General features: G+C 42.0%; 2 protein-coding genes across 3 annotated transcripts; one reads left to right on the plus strand and one right to left on the minus strand.

Annotated features, from left to right (window-relative positions):
- Positions 1–1,699: 1,699 nt before the first annotated feature.
- On the minus strand, positions 1,700–5,773 carry LOC148885710 (uncharacterized). 2 transcript variants are annotated; one of them, XM_089018659.1, is made up of 4 exons: positions 5,619–5,773; positions 4,750–4,885; positions 3,260–3,389; positions 1,700–2,343 (listed from the first exon to the last, which is right to left on the minus strand). In XM_089018659.1, exons 2-4 carry the CDS (start codon positions 4,871–4,873, stop codon positions 2,097–2,099), a joined length of 501 nt encoding a protein of 166 aa, XP_088874785.1. In that variant the 5' UTR covers positions 4,874–4,885; positions 5,619–5,773; the 3' UTR covers positions 1,700–2,096. The 2 variants fall into 2 exon arrangements, with proteins under 2 accessions (XP_088874785.1, XP_088874786.1); XM_089018660.1 differs by having other exon boundaries at positions 4,750–4,898; positions 5,619–5,744.
- A 2,261-nt stretch (positions 5,774–8,034) lies between these two features.
- ift70 (intraflagellar transport 70) lies at positions 8,035–15,436 on the plus strand. Its single transcript, XM_089018040.1, has 19 exons — positions 8,035–8,196; positions 8,484–8,549; positions 8,915–9,124; positions 9,270–9,326; positions 9,410–9,545; positions 9,639–9,743; positions 9,880–10,008; positions 10,147–10,196; positions 11,479–11,631; positions 11,702–11,767; positions 11,852–11,905; positions 11,991–12,056; positions 12,956–13,032; positions 13,119–13,326; positions 13,819–13,890; positions 13,963–14,066; positions 14,144–14,222; positions 14,330–14,459; positions 15,292–15,436. Exons 1-19 carry the CDS (start codon positions 8,149–8,151, stop codon positions 15,426–15,428), a joined length of 1,947 nt encoding a protein of 648 aa, XP_088874166.1. The 5' UTR covers positions 8,035–8,148; the 3' UTR covers positions 15,429–15,436.
- Positions 15,437–15,833: the final 397 nt, after the last annotated feature.

Below are 15,833 nucleotides of genomic sequence, written 5' to 3' on the forward strand. Positions count from 1 at the left end.
TACATAAAGTACAATTTGTTTAGTTTGAGAGTAAATTTCGAAGGGATGTGTCAATCAACTAGAAGGCCGTTTTTTCCCTATGTTCACGATCACCTTGGACTCCCTTGATGCTTTTTATCCTCTTTGCATTCTTGTAGTGGGCCAAACAACTTGAGTCTTGCAATGGCGTCATCCTTCCTTCCTCTCGCTGTCACCGCCTCAAATCGAAGCGATGCTGTCCCACGCGGCCTGAGAAAAAGCAACGTTCAAGCTGCGATTAAAATGACCGAAGGACAAGATGACGAGAGGAGGTGAAGATGAGGCCAACCAAAAAAAAAAGGTGACTCATTAGTGTGGGACTGGTGGTGTTCTCCATCCTGCTGACATTTAACAGACGCGTTTGCAGATGCCTCGGTGGTGGCGATGGGTCGCACGCTGTCTGTCAACAGCAAGGACAAACTGGTAGAAGGACAAAAACGTTCTCTGAGATCTCAAAATGTTCAGCGATTCTCCTTTCAAACATGAACACAAGCTTGAAACGACTTTGAACCCCCACACTTGACTTGACACCCTAACCCGAAGCCATGATCTTGACGTTAAACCTTCACTTGAACCCCAAATAGAACCTCAGATCATTTTAAACCTGATACCACTTGAAACCCCAATCATGTGTTGGAACCTTACCTCAAAAGCCTAAGATTGGTTTGCAACCCTAATTTCCAAACCTTACCTTGGAATGAAAGCCAAACCTGAAGGTTTGAAATTTGTACTTTGCGACAATAACCTTATTCTGAATCACTGACCCTGATTTGAAAACTGAGTTCAAAACTGTAATTAAGGCTTTGAACCTTAATTTGAAACGATGTCAAAGTTTTTTTCCAGCCATCATCTGTACTTCTTTATCACCTCAAGGTGATAGCAGAGCTAATGGGGCAATCAGAGCCAGGCATAGAACATTAGAGGTAATCAGACAGAACAAAATAAGTAATCAGATTAGCTTCGGGGAGTAGTCCCTGCTCCCTCAACTTTAGAGGGAGTTACCAGCACAACTTTAGTTCGCTGATGAAACTCTTCAGATGAGGAGCGAAACGTCCGACACCTTCAAAGAATTGCAGATGACGGCTGAAGAAATCGATGAACCACTCCTGTACAACTGAGAGCCTACACAGACTTAATTTGAAGCAATATTATCTTGAAACCCCACGTGGAAACCTGAACTTTTAACTCGAGACTCCGAGGACTAACACACGATGCAATTGAGATTGGGACAATACTAACATTTGAAGGACTTAAGAACAAATCAGGATTTTACCTTTTTTTCACTTTTTGCATCCTTTGCAAGGTGCCAATAGTTTTAACCAAACCCTACCAAAAACGTTCACAGCTATTTTTGGTTTTGTGAGCTGTGACTCACTTGCTGTGACATCAGTCTTGGAGGAAAACATGAGTAATCCTATTGACACTAGCAACTCACTGTAACCGTATGTAATCTGCACTTGCTCTCAATCTCACTCCGTTGCAGGAGATGAATACCGAGGGTCCTTGTAAATACAGTCAGCAAGCGCAGAAACGCAACGCTAATCACTGGTTACCCATCATTTGACGTAGCACCAGTCACTGGTCACTCATTGAATGCTTGACCATCTCAGTGGTATACTTCAACGTCCAACGGTGAAAAATCACTGTTTTATCAAATCGATCTTGTTTTTAATGAACCAACTTTTTCATATTGATGCAAATATTGAGTTTATTTGTTAACTGGAGCGCATGTGTGCGTGCGTGTGTGTTTTTTTTTTGTGTGCGTGATGCAGCAGGAAACAAAATGCAAAGCGGAGCCAAGCACATCCCGACAATCTGACTTGGATGCGCTTCAGCGTGTTGGGCGAAGCTCCAGCAGTAAAACCAAATCCCTCAAAGTGTACTGACTCAAATGTTTCCACAAGTGGACAACATCCTCACTTGGTTACTAGATAGCTTTAGCTTGTCATCACTTATTTGTAGCAGGGGAAAATACAATACACTTTTTGACAAGCCAATATAAAACATTTCCATTTTGCTTTCGACGAGATCATCACACAAAAAGCAGAGTAAGCGTGAAAACATGATCAATGTCTTCCTTAGGAAGTGGTGACCGCGGCGGTGGTCTTCTTCCTCATCACCCGCCTGCCGGTCTGCCTCGGTACAGCAACTGATGAGGCCTGGCCTTGGCCCCGTGCCTGAGCCTGGACACTTCCTCTGCCGGCCTTGACTTCGTCCATGAATGTCTCCATTGCAGTGAACTTTTCCATCAGCTCGCCCAGGTGAGCTTTGAGGGCGTTGAACTCCTTGTAGAGATCATCCAAGGCCTCGGACAGAGGCTGGATCCTAAACGGAGGCAAGACATGTCAGCATTGTGTGAACAAAGGGTTTTGAGTCAGATCTTGTGTGAGCGTCTGGTGACTGCGGTCAGTGGATGACTGAACACAATCCTTTACACTGTTATACTAGGCTTAGCACTGTTAGCTGTTAGCTAGCTGGTGTTGGTATTAATCAACTTTTGTGAACAAAAGGACTTATAAGTTTAGATATTTTGTGGCCAGTGAGTCATGTGGATTATTCTTCTTACAATATATGTAGTATTGTTCTGTTATGGGGAAACACGAGGACTACTACGAGCTAGGTTTCTACTCTCTGCTTCCTGGTCTTGCAATTAACTTGTGGGACATAATCACTAGATTTTGTCTGAGTAATTACGTTTATTTTGGTTGGTTTCTGACAGAGATTTGGTTCAGAACACTTTGTAAACAAAAGACTTTGAATGGGATTTGAGCAGTCGTTATGTTTGGCACAATCTTGCGTGCTATGTTTGGTGTCTTGGTCTATCTGCTAATCAGCTACCTTCCCAATAGGATTGGTCTCAAGGGTACATTTTGTTTTGAAAGACAACCCATTTGAAATGTTTGCTTTATGTGAGGGCAAGAGGGGGAAAAAGCTCAAGTGGCAATTTCGGTGAATAAAAGCATGAAAAAGGAAGTGCTAACGTGTCATTTTAACTACTGGAGTGTCAAAAGTCCCGCCTCTCCAAACCAAACTGTGGCAAGAAGAAGGAAACACCAGATGTTCTTTTATTTGTTTCATGTTTCCAAACTCCAAATTGCTCTCTGCAGCTCCCTCCACGTTTATTTCCAAGCCCGAGGAAGGAATGCATTCCTGTGGGGACTTTTCGGCTGGTAAACAAGATTCCCGTGTACCATGTAGGTTGTTGGACTCAGAAATTCTTTGGTTCGGTTTGCGCTGATACCTGGCGTAGTCGGGCAACAGGGACTGGTGGTCGTTTTGAAGGAGGCCCTTCATCTGGTTGAGGATGTCAAAGCGCCAGTTGTCAAGGATCTGCGTCAGGTTAGCCACACCCCTCATGTTGACCCTGTCAGCTGGGACCGGACGGTCGAGCGGTGAGAATAGATTACAGCATGCTAGCTACATTAGCATCAACATGGACACGTGCAACCCACAAAAATCCATAGCCCGGAACCAATATATTGATTCATGTAGTTGATTACTACGACTTTGTGCGTGTGCCATCCAATACATAGTACTCATTTATATTTTTGTGTTACTCACCGGCTGCTATTTCGTTGACTCAACTGCTTATGTTTTGGGATTCATATATAACAGTGGTAAACCGTCAGGGCCCGCAAGGCCTCTGCTGGACTAAAAATATCCGAATCACAGACTAATGAGAATTATATTTTGGCCATTAATTTTTATTAAATAATTCCAAATTGTCTTTCAGCTTTCTTTCATTGCTTTTCCTCTCGTGTGCTGCTTTCAGATGTGTGTTTTCGTATTGAAGCATTTAACCAATCACATTTCAGCCATTATTTGTTACCAGGATCAGAAATTTATCTGCACGCCTGCAGGCCCTGGAGCATAAAAATCAACGGCGATCAAGCTGTTGTTTTAACCAATCAGCGTTCAAGTTGGCAACCCAGGGCCTACTCGAAGGCGATGGCATCATCAGAGTTTTTGAAAATTATTATTGGCTAGTCACATGATTGGCTGATCACGAGTCAATCATAGTATCTCTAGCCGCTAGTGATAAGCGCATACTGGCCTGAGCTAGCACACTGTATTTGTAGCAAACTGCATAAGCAAATACATTTTTGTGTTCAAGCCATTACTGTTCAAGCCATTTTCAAGACAGACTTTTCAAGAATAGATGGACATCATTAAGAAAGGTTGGACAGATCCGAAGCAAGCAAAAATAGCAAATAATGTAATTTTACGATGTTATCATGAATTTACACATTCATAGTAAAAAATCTAACAATTTAATGACAGTATTTCTTAAGTTTCTTCAAGTCTCAAGTTATTTCCTCGCCAACAACATCCACTAGTGGACGTGGAGTAAATCACACCACACTTGCAGCTGTGGAGTAATTCAGACATAGCACTACTGAAGGCCTAGAAATATATACAGTAAAGTCTCGTTATATCGATATCGGATATATCGATAGTCCCGGTTATATCGATACTATTTCTATGCACGCACTGAGAAAATTACATGCAAACAGAGTCGGATATATCGATAGTTCCGGTTATATCGATATTTTTTCGGACTCCCTTGAATATCGATATAACGAGACTTTACTGTATGTCACATTGACTTCTGTATCTTTTTCGGCCACTTTTGTTTAGTTTTCCAAGTGTTCCCGCTCAATGTGCCGTCCATATTTGTCGTCTTTGCCCCCATCATTACTATGGCGCGGAAGAGAGAATCTGTGTGCTTACAGCCATCCCGGTAGTTCCACTCATCCGTATTGGCGGTCTGAGCGCGCCGCCTCTGCGCCGTCACCGTTGCCACGGCAATGGACAGCAACACCACCACCGCTAAGCTCACCTTTTGGGACATCATCAGCACCGCGGCCTGCACAAACACACTGTGAGGACACCATCTGCTGGATGCAGTAACATGGACACGTCACAAGCTGGGCTAAATCCGACCAAATTCACTACTCGGCCTGTTTTTGGGTATTTCCCTCCTCCAGCACACCCGATTGAAATGACATGTTCAAAACCATGTTCATGTTTGCGTTTTGTTTCTTTCATGTTAGACTTTTAAAATGAATTCCAAACAGTCACATGATTTTATCGCGCGTAATTTTAATTTCACCCTTGAACGCCTGAATCACAACTGCTTTCTGCCAAGTCTGGCGAGTCCAGATTGCTGAAGGTCCCAGAGTTGAAGACATTTCACACCAATTACACCATTTTTAGTCACCTTGAGTTTGAATAAGTATTAAAAGACACCAAATGCTTGATTTGTTTCAAAGCAATAGATATTATTTTGAAACAACCAAATAAATCGCGCATGATGTACATATACCAGCATACAATACAATACAATATTGATTTATACATGTCTATCACTTTAACAACAGCTGACGCTGTCACAAAGTGCCTAACATGGACAACTATCAGGAAATAAAGCAGTCACAAAGATAGTAGAAAGCACCAGGGAGTAAAACCAAGATCAAGTCGGAATCATGCTGAGTCAAACTGTTCCTGGACAATCAAGGTACATTTCTGCTACTTTATAAAAACTAAGCAGCCAACTATTGTAACTAATAACTCATAAATGTATGTGTGTGCGCACGTACCTGCTGCACAAGTGAAACTTGACCGATTGTCGTCTGCTTCTCCACACGTTTAACACCACCGGTCAGCGCTCAGCGAAAGAAAACAAGAACACACCCTTCTGCAAGCTTAATGTCAAACACAGACACACGCACGCACATCATGCGGTGAAGTTCCAGACATAATTTTTTTAGTCTGACAGTGTGGTTTGGCATCGAGGTGCAGCTCCAGCCTCCCCTGGTTTGCTTTGTTTGTTTTTCTTGGACATCTTTCAGAAAATGACTAAAAGGGGGAAAGAACTTGTTTCGTTTGTGTACTTGGGAGCAAACCAATTTTACGTTACACAAATCGGACGAGTGCACCACTACATTATCAGCGACCAGTGGCGGACCGTTAAGGCCTGCAAGGCCTTCTCTGCTGGCCTAATAATATCTGAATCACAAACTCATGTTAATTATATTTTGTCCATGAATTCTGATTAAATAATTCCAAATCAAATTGTCTTTCAGCTTCCTTTCATTACTTTTCCCCTCTTGCGCTGCTTCCAGATGTGTGTTTTCGTATTTAAGCATTCAACCAATCACATTTCAGCCATCATTTGTTACCAGGGTCAGAAATCCACCTGCACGCCTTCACAATCAGTTCTCCAGGCTCTGGAGCATAAAAATCGATGGCAATGAAGCATTTGATTTAACCAATCAGATTTCGAGGTTGTCAACCCAAAAGGGTACCAGCGCCTTCTTGCAGGCATTGGTCAATGTCAGAGTATTTGCAAATTTGCAAAAACGGCTCCTATCACTCACAAGTGACAAGAGCATACTGGCCAGAGCTAGCACACTATCGGTTGTGAGCTGCATAAGCGAAAATATTGTGTTTATTTAATAGTGGGTTTGTCAACCCATAATGGCTGAAGGAGGAGAAGAAATTGATTTGGTTGCAGATTTACTGTTAAAACCATTTTCAAGACAGATTTTCCAAGAAATGTTGGGCATCATTAAGAAAGTTCGGACTACCAAAAATAGCAAATAATATTTCAATTCTATGATATTATTGATGCTTCGCCATACTTCGCCAATCATCTTCTCTGCGGCGTGAAAGAGCGACTTCTTACCCCATATCATGAATCCACACGTTGATGGTCAAAACTCGAACAGTTTAATGACAGTATTTCTTCACAAGTTATTTCCTGGCTAACTACAATAGAATACACTACATATTGATGTATATAGCACTTTACAGTTTAGAAAATTCCTTCAATTTAGATATGTAATCTACCATTCTGAAAATAAGGCCAAGCAACGCAAAAAAATGACTGGATGGTTGCACTTAACTTGCTAACTGTTTACTGTAGCTTGCTGTCACTAATTCTATTATTCTGCAGCCGAGGAGTCGCAAGAAGAATCTGTAATCACCAGCACCCCCTGTCATGAGGCAGGAGAACTGTGTGCCTCACCTATGCACACAGTTTTGATGAAAATAAAATAAAATAAACACCGTAGTACAGTGTTTATTATGTACAGTGACTGTACCAGCTAAACTGTAGAAATTTAGTTCATACATTAAAAGCCTTTGAACACTTTAATAGCGATATGCAGAGGGACAGCGATGCGATCTCACTGCAGAGCAAGCCAGCACAGTTAGCATAGTCATTGCGCAATCCATGGTGAGGCTCTGCCGGCTGCTGCCTCACCGCTCGTCTCCACTTAGTATTTGAACGGTAAATGTGAAAATTCAGGGATTTTGAAAAAAAAAATCCAAAAATGGCGAAGTTAAATGGAAAAGAACGTTAAAGTACAAATCACTAAATAAATATAACTGTTTAATTTAGTTTGTCATTTGATATTTCCATGATGACAGGTGAGGCACAGCCTCACCTGCCTCCCCAGACTGCACATCACTGAGTAAATCACACCACACCTTTTTACAGTGAGAGCTGTGGATTGGTTCAGCCTAGCAGACACTGTCAGCAACTAAGTACAATAAAGAGCAGATGATTTCCCCATTGCGGGACGAATAAAGGTATTCTGATTCTGATTCTGATTCTGATGATCATAAATTATGACATAACCCTCATATTATGTTAAGGGATCAATTTTACCCGTTTCCAGTTTTGTGTTGACTAAAGCACTGTATATTCTTTCATTTTCCTGTCTTTAAAGCAGTTCTAAAATATCCCAATGGGATAGAAAAATAGGTTGGCTCTCTTTTGAAATATGTTTATAACATCTCAGAAGCAGTTGTTGCTGATGTCACCTATTATTTGACTGTTTTGTGTGTATTTTTACATACGGATAAGAATGACCTACAACATAATCAGCGTCATTTATTTTCAACATAATGAGGGTTAAGCAGCAGTCGCAGCATACTCAAAGATGGTCAGATATGTCCGTTAAAATGATAACTTCCGGTCCCGGGGGTTGCTAGGTAACACAAGCCAGCTTGCTCTTTCAGAGCGCTGCTGCGAACGAGCTAACTAGCTAGCTGACGTTGTTTGTTTTTCGTGAATTCAGCCAATTTTAACTCGTTTGAAGTTAAAACTACACTTTGGGCATCATGATGACGATAAAAGACGGGGAGTACACTGCTACAATCTATAAACTGGTAAGAAAACGAACATTATGTGACAGAGTCGTCAAGTTAGCCCGATAGCTTGACATCAATCCATTTGTTAAAATTCTCCATCCATTTTCCCAACCGCGAATCGTCAATCCGGAACATTGAAGTGAATGATGTATGTAACTGTCGATAAACATTTAACTGCTCATGAACACACTCAAAGAAATGAGTTTTATGTCCAAAGATAATTTTGTTAGTCAGCTCAATACCGATACGTCTGTTCATAATAAAACGTTAACTGGAAAATTAACGAGGATTGCTTTGTTTTACAGATTAAGGACAGCCAGTATGTTGAAGCCATTCACATCCTCCTCAGCCAACTTCAAAAACACACTCGAGTAAGTGGACGCCTCGTCGAAGTCAAAGTATTGGATGTTGGACTAAAAAGAAAAAAAAATCAAACGTAAAAAATATATCTTGGGCTAATCGTTGGCACATCAGCTTCAAATTTGTCAGGTTCGGGCTTTAAATCTGGTAGCTGGCATCTTTTTTACGTCCTCACATTCCAAAAACATCCAGGTTCATGTTCATTTATTTTATTTTAGATTCCCTATCGAGGGTGTACTCTCTCTCCGGTCACAAACTCTTCTGGTATAGGCTGCTTCTCATCCAACCTAAATGAAGATGTGGTTTTGAAAACTGGTTTGATTAATGCTCACAGTTTGTGTTTCTGTGTGGTTGTTGTTTGGATTTGTTTCCCCAGTCCCGGGCAGCGCTGTCCCTTCTTGGCTTCTGCTACTACCATGTCCAGGACTTTAGCGCCGCAGCCGAATGCTACGAACAGCTTACACAGCTGCACCCCGAGGTGGAGGACTACCGTGTGTACTACGCCCAGAGCCTGTACAAAGCAGGCGCCTACGCCGAGGCCACCAAGGCCTCCTTCGCTCTGGACACTCCTAGCAGCCACACCAAGGTACGCTCACTTCCACAATATCCGTCACAAAGATAAATATGTAGTTCTGTGAATACATCAACTAGAAGAAGAAAACCAACACAGCTGATTATTTCAGTGTTTTTTTTTTTCTCCCCAAATCGTCAGTCTTCCCTCTTCTCCACAGATGATCAAACTGCAAGCATCCATCAAATACTTTGAGGAGGATCACTCTGCTGCCAAGGTAACCTGAAACGTACTGAAACTTTATTACTACTGTCAGTGATCATATTTCTAATTGATAAGACATTTTTGCCTTGCGGGCAGTGCCTGGTGGAGCAGCTTCCCCCGGAGGACTCGGACTACGTGTGCAACATGGGCTGCTTGCTGTACCAGGATGCCAAATATGAGGAGGCCTGCAAGAAGTTCACATCAGCCATACAGGTGCTGGGATACATACCTGGTAACTGCACAAACGCACTCGGAACAGAAATCACTGTGAACCCCATCAAAAAAAGTGGTTGATCTTTTTTTTTTTTCCTCTTGTGTGTGCTAGCGCTGTCATACAACATCGCTCTCTGCTACTACAGACTCAGCAATTACGCACAGGCCCTCAAATACATCGGGGAAATCATTGAGCGAGGCATCCGAGAGCATCCAGGTAATCAAAAGGTTATGGGCTAAAGAGTGAAACTCCATCAATGTATAATTATCCGAATCCCATTAGGCTAAATAAGTATATTTTGGGGGGTGTTGATGATCACCTTTTTTGTACATTTACTTTCACTATGTGGCAGAGCTGAGCGTGGGCCTGACAACAGAGGGCATTGACGTGCGCAGCGTGGGAAACACACTGGTGCTGCATCAAACCGCCCTAGTGGAGGCCTTCAACCTCAAGGCTGCCATCGAGTACCAGCTGAAGAACCGTAAGACACCCGAGAGCATTAGACAACATGACATCAATCATATCCACACACATGGATGAGGCTTGCAATGATAAAAGGAAGCCACAATACCCTTTCACTTCTCGATAGATTGATTTTTTTTTTTGTATTCAAATGCAGTGAAAGGAGCTCAAGAGGCTTTGACGGACATGCCGCCAAGAACAGAAGAGGTAACCGTCTGTGTGGTGTATTTGCATGGCGGCCTCCCTTGATTCTCCATCTCATGGCATTTGTTACAAAATGTATGGTGACTGCAACAACGCAAATTCTACTCATAATGTGTCATACTATAACTTTAACCACAATTTAATAAAAAAAACTCTAAATAAAACATATAAAAATAAATGTCATGTGCATGTTACGCTTGGTACAAGCATGCAATATTCAACCACAATACTTACTCATTCACTGCCAGACACGTCCAAAAATGTGTGTACTCCAGTGCCACAGTTTTTGTCATTGTCACTTGAATTCCAAGACCCACTGAATATTGGGTTTTAGATTACAAAAACATTCAATGCAGCGTAAGAAACTATAGACAATTTTCTTTCATCAGGAAAAAAGTGTTAATTCCTAAATGATATGGGTCTTGAGTTATATGAGATTGAAATGAGGGTGGCTGTCCAAAATAAAATGCAATACATACAGATTGGTTTATATAGCACTTTGAAAACAGCTGAAGGTGGAACAAAGCGCAAATATGGAAAAAAGGCAAATGCTAAATCCTCGTGGAAGGGAAAAAACATGCCAGAGGTCTGACCAGTGCTTTATGGGCACCGCCCGCAAGAAAAACCAAAATGCGAACAAATTCGAAAATGGCGTTCAACGTCACACTTTTCAATGGCAGCGAATACATTTGGGAATGACAGCGAATAAGTTAATTATGTTGATTCCAAAATTGTGATCGTTTTTACTGGGTAAGTTTTAGCTAGTCTTCTTTTAAATGGGCCGCGAACAAACGAACGAGATCTCGGATACAACTGGCCGAAATAAATTTTCTCTGCAAAGTGTCAGGGCCGAGCCATTTCTCCTCCACGTCAAGAAGATGCAGATGAGGTGGTTTGGGCATCTGTTTAGGATGCCTCTACGACGCCTCTCTGGTGAGGTGTTTCTGGCTTATCCCACCGGTAGGAGGCCTCTGGAATGGCACAGACCATGCTGGAGAGACAGTGTCACCCAACTGTTCTGGGAACACCTCGGTCGTCACTGGGAAAATCTGGAAGAAGTGGCTGGGGAGAGGGGAGTCTAGACTTCTCTACGAAAGCTGCTGCCCTCGTGACTAAATAAGCGGTCCAAAATAGACGTTTTTATTATTTATTTGCACAGACAGAGGGGCGGCATTTCCGTTGGCTGAAACGTGTGTCATATGATTCATATTTTTCACAAGTCTCAAATCAAATGACCACCAAAATGAAAATATAAGTGTGTACATTATGATATTATTCCACGCAGGAGCTGGACACAGTGACGCTGCAGAACCAGGCCCTTCTCAACATGGACACTAAACCATCTCAGGGTTTTGAGAAGTTGGCTTTCCTGCTTCAGCAGCCGTCCTTCCCGCCCGTCACTTTTGGCAACCTGCTGCTGCTCTACTGCAAACATGAGGTATCACCTGCTCCACCAGTCCCGTTTTCTATGTACAGACAGACACCATATGGGTCTCGTTTCTTGGCAGTATTTTGATCTGGCAGCCGACGTCTTAGCCGAAAACGCACACCTCACCTACAAATTGCTCTCACCGGTGAGATGTATTTATTTATTTATTTATTATCTCCTGTGTTCTTTCTGTACCAGAACTTACATGTGCTTGTTGCTTTTTTTTCAGTATGAATATGAGTTTCTCGACGCCTTGCTGACATGTCAGACTGCACCAGAGGAGGTATGATAAGAGGCAGGAGTGTTTTGTTGTTGTTTTTTATCTCATTTCATCATGAAAACATGTATCCGTGTTTGTGCTCATTTAGGCCTTCAGAAAGTTTGATGACATGATTGGCAAAATGACTGAGAAGCTGCGCAAACTGGCCAAGCAGGTTTACCACCTACTTTTTTTGTTGTTGTTGTGATTCTATCATGGCAGATGAAGACACCTTCGCTGCCTCTGTTTTGTCTTTATTAATATTATCGTCAAAAAACGGGAGTGACCGTTTTTCGACATGTTTGGCTCAAGACATAAGATCGTCTGTCTTCTTGCATGGCTCTTTAATTTATTTCAATCAATGTATTCTTCGTGGATGTGGTACTATAAACACTAGATTGAGTACATTTTGAATTACAATTATAAATTGCATTACACATGATGAATGACATGACAAACTGTATCCAATTATTTGGAGTGAGTGTGTGTCTATACAGACGGACAAATTCATCTTATGAACGACCGTTCGGAATGTATCTTGTTTGTAAGTTGGGCAGCGTCTATACATGTATGTGAGACTTAACTCATTCACTGCCAGACATGTCCAAAAATGTGTCCACTACAGTGTCAAGGGTTTTGTCATTGTCACTTGAATTCCAGGACCCGCAGAATATTGAGTTTTAGGACTACATAAACATTCAATACAGCGTTAGAAACCTTAGACTCTCTTCTTTCATCAGAAAAAAACGTTAATTCCTAAATTATATGGGTCTGGAGTTATATGAGCTTGAAATGATGGTGATTTTCCAAAATACAATGCAATATATACATATTGGTTTATGTAGTATTTTAACAACACCTGAATCTGGAACAAAGCGCTAACAGGGAAAAAGGGAAAGGCGCCCCCTTGTGGAAAAGAAAAAAGAACATTTTTTTTTTATTGGCACCCAAGTATGAAAGAACAAAACCTGAACAAATTGGGGAATGGCACTTTATGTCATGTTTCCAATTCCCAAATAAATTCAAGAATGGCAGTGAATGAGTTAATTTGATGCGTTTGCTGAATATTTGCAGCTGCAGGAGGCCAAGATGGCTCGAGACGACGACGGGCAGAAAAAGGCCCTCCAGGAGTATGACATCATGCAGGGAAAGTGAGAACACGCATCACACACACACACGCACTCACGCACACACGATCCAAACCTGCCAATCATGTTATGTTGTTCTTGCGTCAAAGGTATATCGTGGTCCTGATGGCCCAAGCCAAAATCTACTGGAACCGCGAGAACTTTGCCATCGTGGAGAAGATTTTCCATAAGTCCATGGAGGTGTGCAACGAGGACGACACGTGGAACCTGAATGTGGCCCACGTGCTCTTTATGCAGAACAAGTACAAAGAGGCCATCAGCTTCTACGAGCCCATCGTCAAAAAGCACTACAACAGCGTGAGTGGTGCCGTCGGGGAGAACCGAGCTTGTGATTTAAAAGCAGGATGAGCTCAGTTGACGGTTGACCTTTGCGCGCAGGTGGAACAGTGTAGCATGCAGGAGTGCCCGTGCTTATACAAATCGCTGGTAAAAATAGAGAAAAGCAACTTTGAGGTGATGTTTTTTTGCCGGGTGAAACTTTTATTTTTGGTGTGTTTTTCTTTGCAGTGCTGTTTTGTAAACAAAACGCTCAATATGACCAAATGGGTCCTTGCGTATCTCCATTGACTCTCTGAATTGACACATTGAGGCACTTTGTCATGATGAACATGTTTGGAAGAATCTTTGAGAAAAGTTCAGCGCTTTATGGTGTTAAGTAGAGATTCACGTTTGATGCCAAAATAGCATGTCAGCAAAGTAGGAGTCTGATTTCGACATCTTTAACTGATCTAAAATGTGGTTTGAAAGTCAAAATGATTTGCAGCCATTGCAAATGTCATGTTGGTGTAGATCTTGAATGTGAGCGCTGTGGTCCTGGCCAACTTGTGCGTGTCCTACATCATCACAAGCCAGAATGAAGAGGTAACTCCAGTAGCGGTTTGCTTATGGAAAAAACAAATATGGATAGCCACGACAAAAAAAAATGTATTCCAGGCAGAAGAACTGATGAGGAAAATTGAAAAGGAGGAGGAGCAGATTTCCTACGACGATCCAGACAAGAAAGTCTTTCATTTGTGCATCGTCAACCTGGTCGTCGGGTAACTTGTACACAAAAATATTATTTTTGACTGCATGGATTGGCTCCATGGATTGATTATTGTATTTTTTTCTTCAGCACATTGTACTGCACCAAAGGCAAGTACGATTTTGGTATCTCTCGTGTCATCAAGAGCTTGGAGCCTTACAACAAGAAGGTAATTACCATTTATAAATCATTTTCACATAATTGGTTGAATCTCGTACCAAATATTTGTCTCTGTGTGTCTGCATGTGCTTGTATGTGTATGTTTTTGTTTTGAAGTTGGGGACAGACACGTGGTTCTACGCCAAGCGCTGCTTCCTCTCTCTCCTGGAGAACATGTCCAAGCACATCATCACACTGAATGGGGTGATGGTCCAGGAATGCATTCAGTTCTTGGAGAACTGTGAAGGTGATGCTCGTACGCGTACGCGCGCGCGCACACACACACACACACACACACACACACACACACACACACACACACACACACACACACACACACACACTTTCCTGTTTCAATGGTTTTGCGAGGTCCGGATAACCACCATTGCTGATGAGTGTAGAGAAGAACTAGTGTTACATTTGAACACTAAATGTCACCCCATTTCCCACTTCAACTTCTTTAAAGACAAAAAAATAAAAAGTGGACTTGAAACTGAAATAACAGCAGGAGTGAGGTTTCTGAATGGATACATTCAAAGTCCTCACCACTGTAGTGAATTTGGTTAAAATATTGTTTTACTTTTTGTGGTATGAACTTTTTCCTCTCATTAACCACGCACACACACACATAAACACACACACAATGAGTAAAAAGTGTGTGTATCCAAGTGAAATGAAAATACACACAAAAAATCATTGGGGGTGAATTTGTGAGGACCTTTCTGAAACTTTAACAGATGCATATATAGAACCTCTCGAAGCCTTTAGAAGGAAAAACTTGTGAGGACCGGCCAAAAGGTCCTCACTTGTTAAAAATGTCCTCACTACGTATGGTATAAAATGTTAGTGGTCCTCACAACAGCAGTCATAAAAACACACACACACACACACACACAGTCTTTCTGCACCAAAAGTTTGAAAGCTATCCGTTTTTAAATATCACATTTTGAATATGTTTGTGTGTGTGTGTGTGTGTGTGTGTGTGTGTGTGTGTGTGTGTGTGTGTGTGTGTGTGTGTGTGTGTGTGTGTGTGTGTGTGTGTGTGTGTGTGCGCGCGCGCGTGCGTGCATGTGCATCAGAATTTGGAAGGGAGGTGCCCGCTATCATCGAGCAACCGCTGGAGGAGTCTCGAATCCAAATGGGCAAAAACACTGTCACCTACGAGGCGCGGCTCCTCAAGGCTCTCTTCTACAAAGTCACCAGCTGGAACGAGTAACCGTGACACAACCAAAGACGACACCGCGCACTTTTGAAGTGGACAACTTCGCCTTTTATGTAGGATGAAGTGTTTTGTTCGATACACACTTTTGCTTCATGCACACAAAAAAGCCTGAAATACTTCAATATACAGTATAACGCTTCTCATATGATATATCATAATTGTAATGGAAATAATGCAGGCAGGTTGCCTCGGTTCATCCGACTAGATGTTATTCACATCTTTTATTTGTTTGTCTACTAGCGCGACAGTCCACAAGGAACACATGAGCTAAAAGGCTACTGATGGGAAAAAAAAGCTTTGGCGGAGTTCTACCCGACACTGAGTGACTTTCTCAACCTTAAATAGAAATTTGTTGTCATCCTAATGGATTTACAAGCTGAGATTTCACAAAGAGAAAAA

The sequence above is a fragment of the Hippocampus bargibanti genome, linkage group LG17 (genome assembly GCF_051943395.1).
Source record: "Hippocampus bargibanti isolate YZ-2025 linkage group LG17, ASM5194339v1, whole genome shotgun sequence".
Classification (NCBI taxonomy): Eukaryota; Metazoa; Chordata; class Actinopteri; order Syngnathiformes; family Syngnathidae; genus Hippocampus; species Hippocampus bargibanti.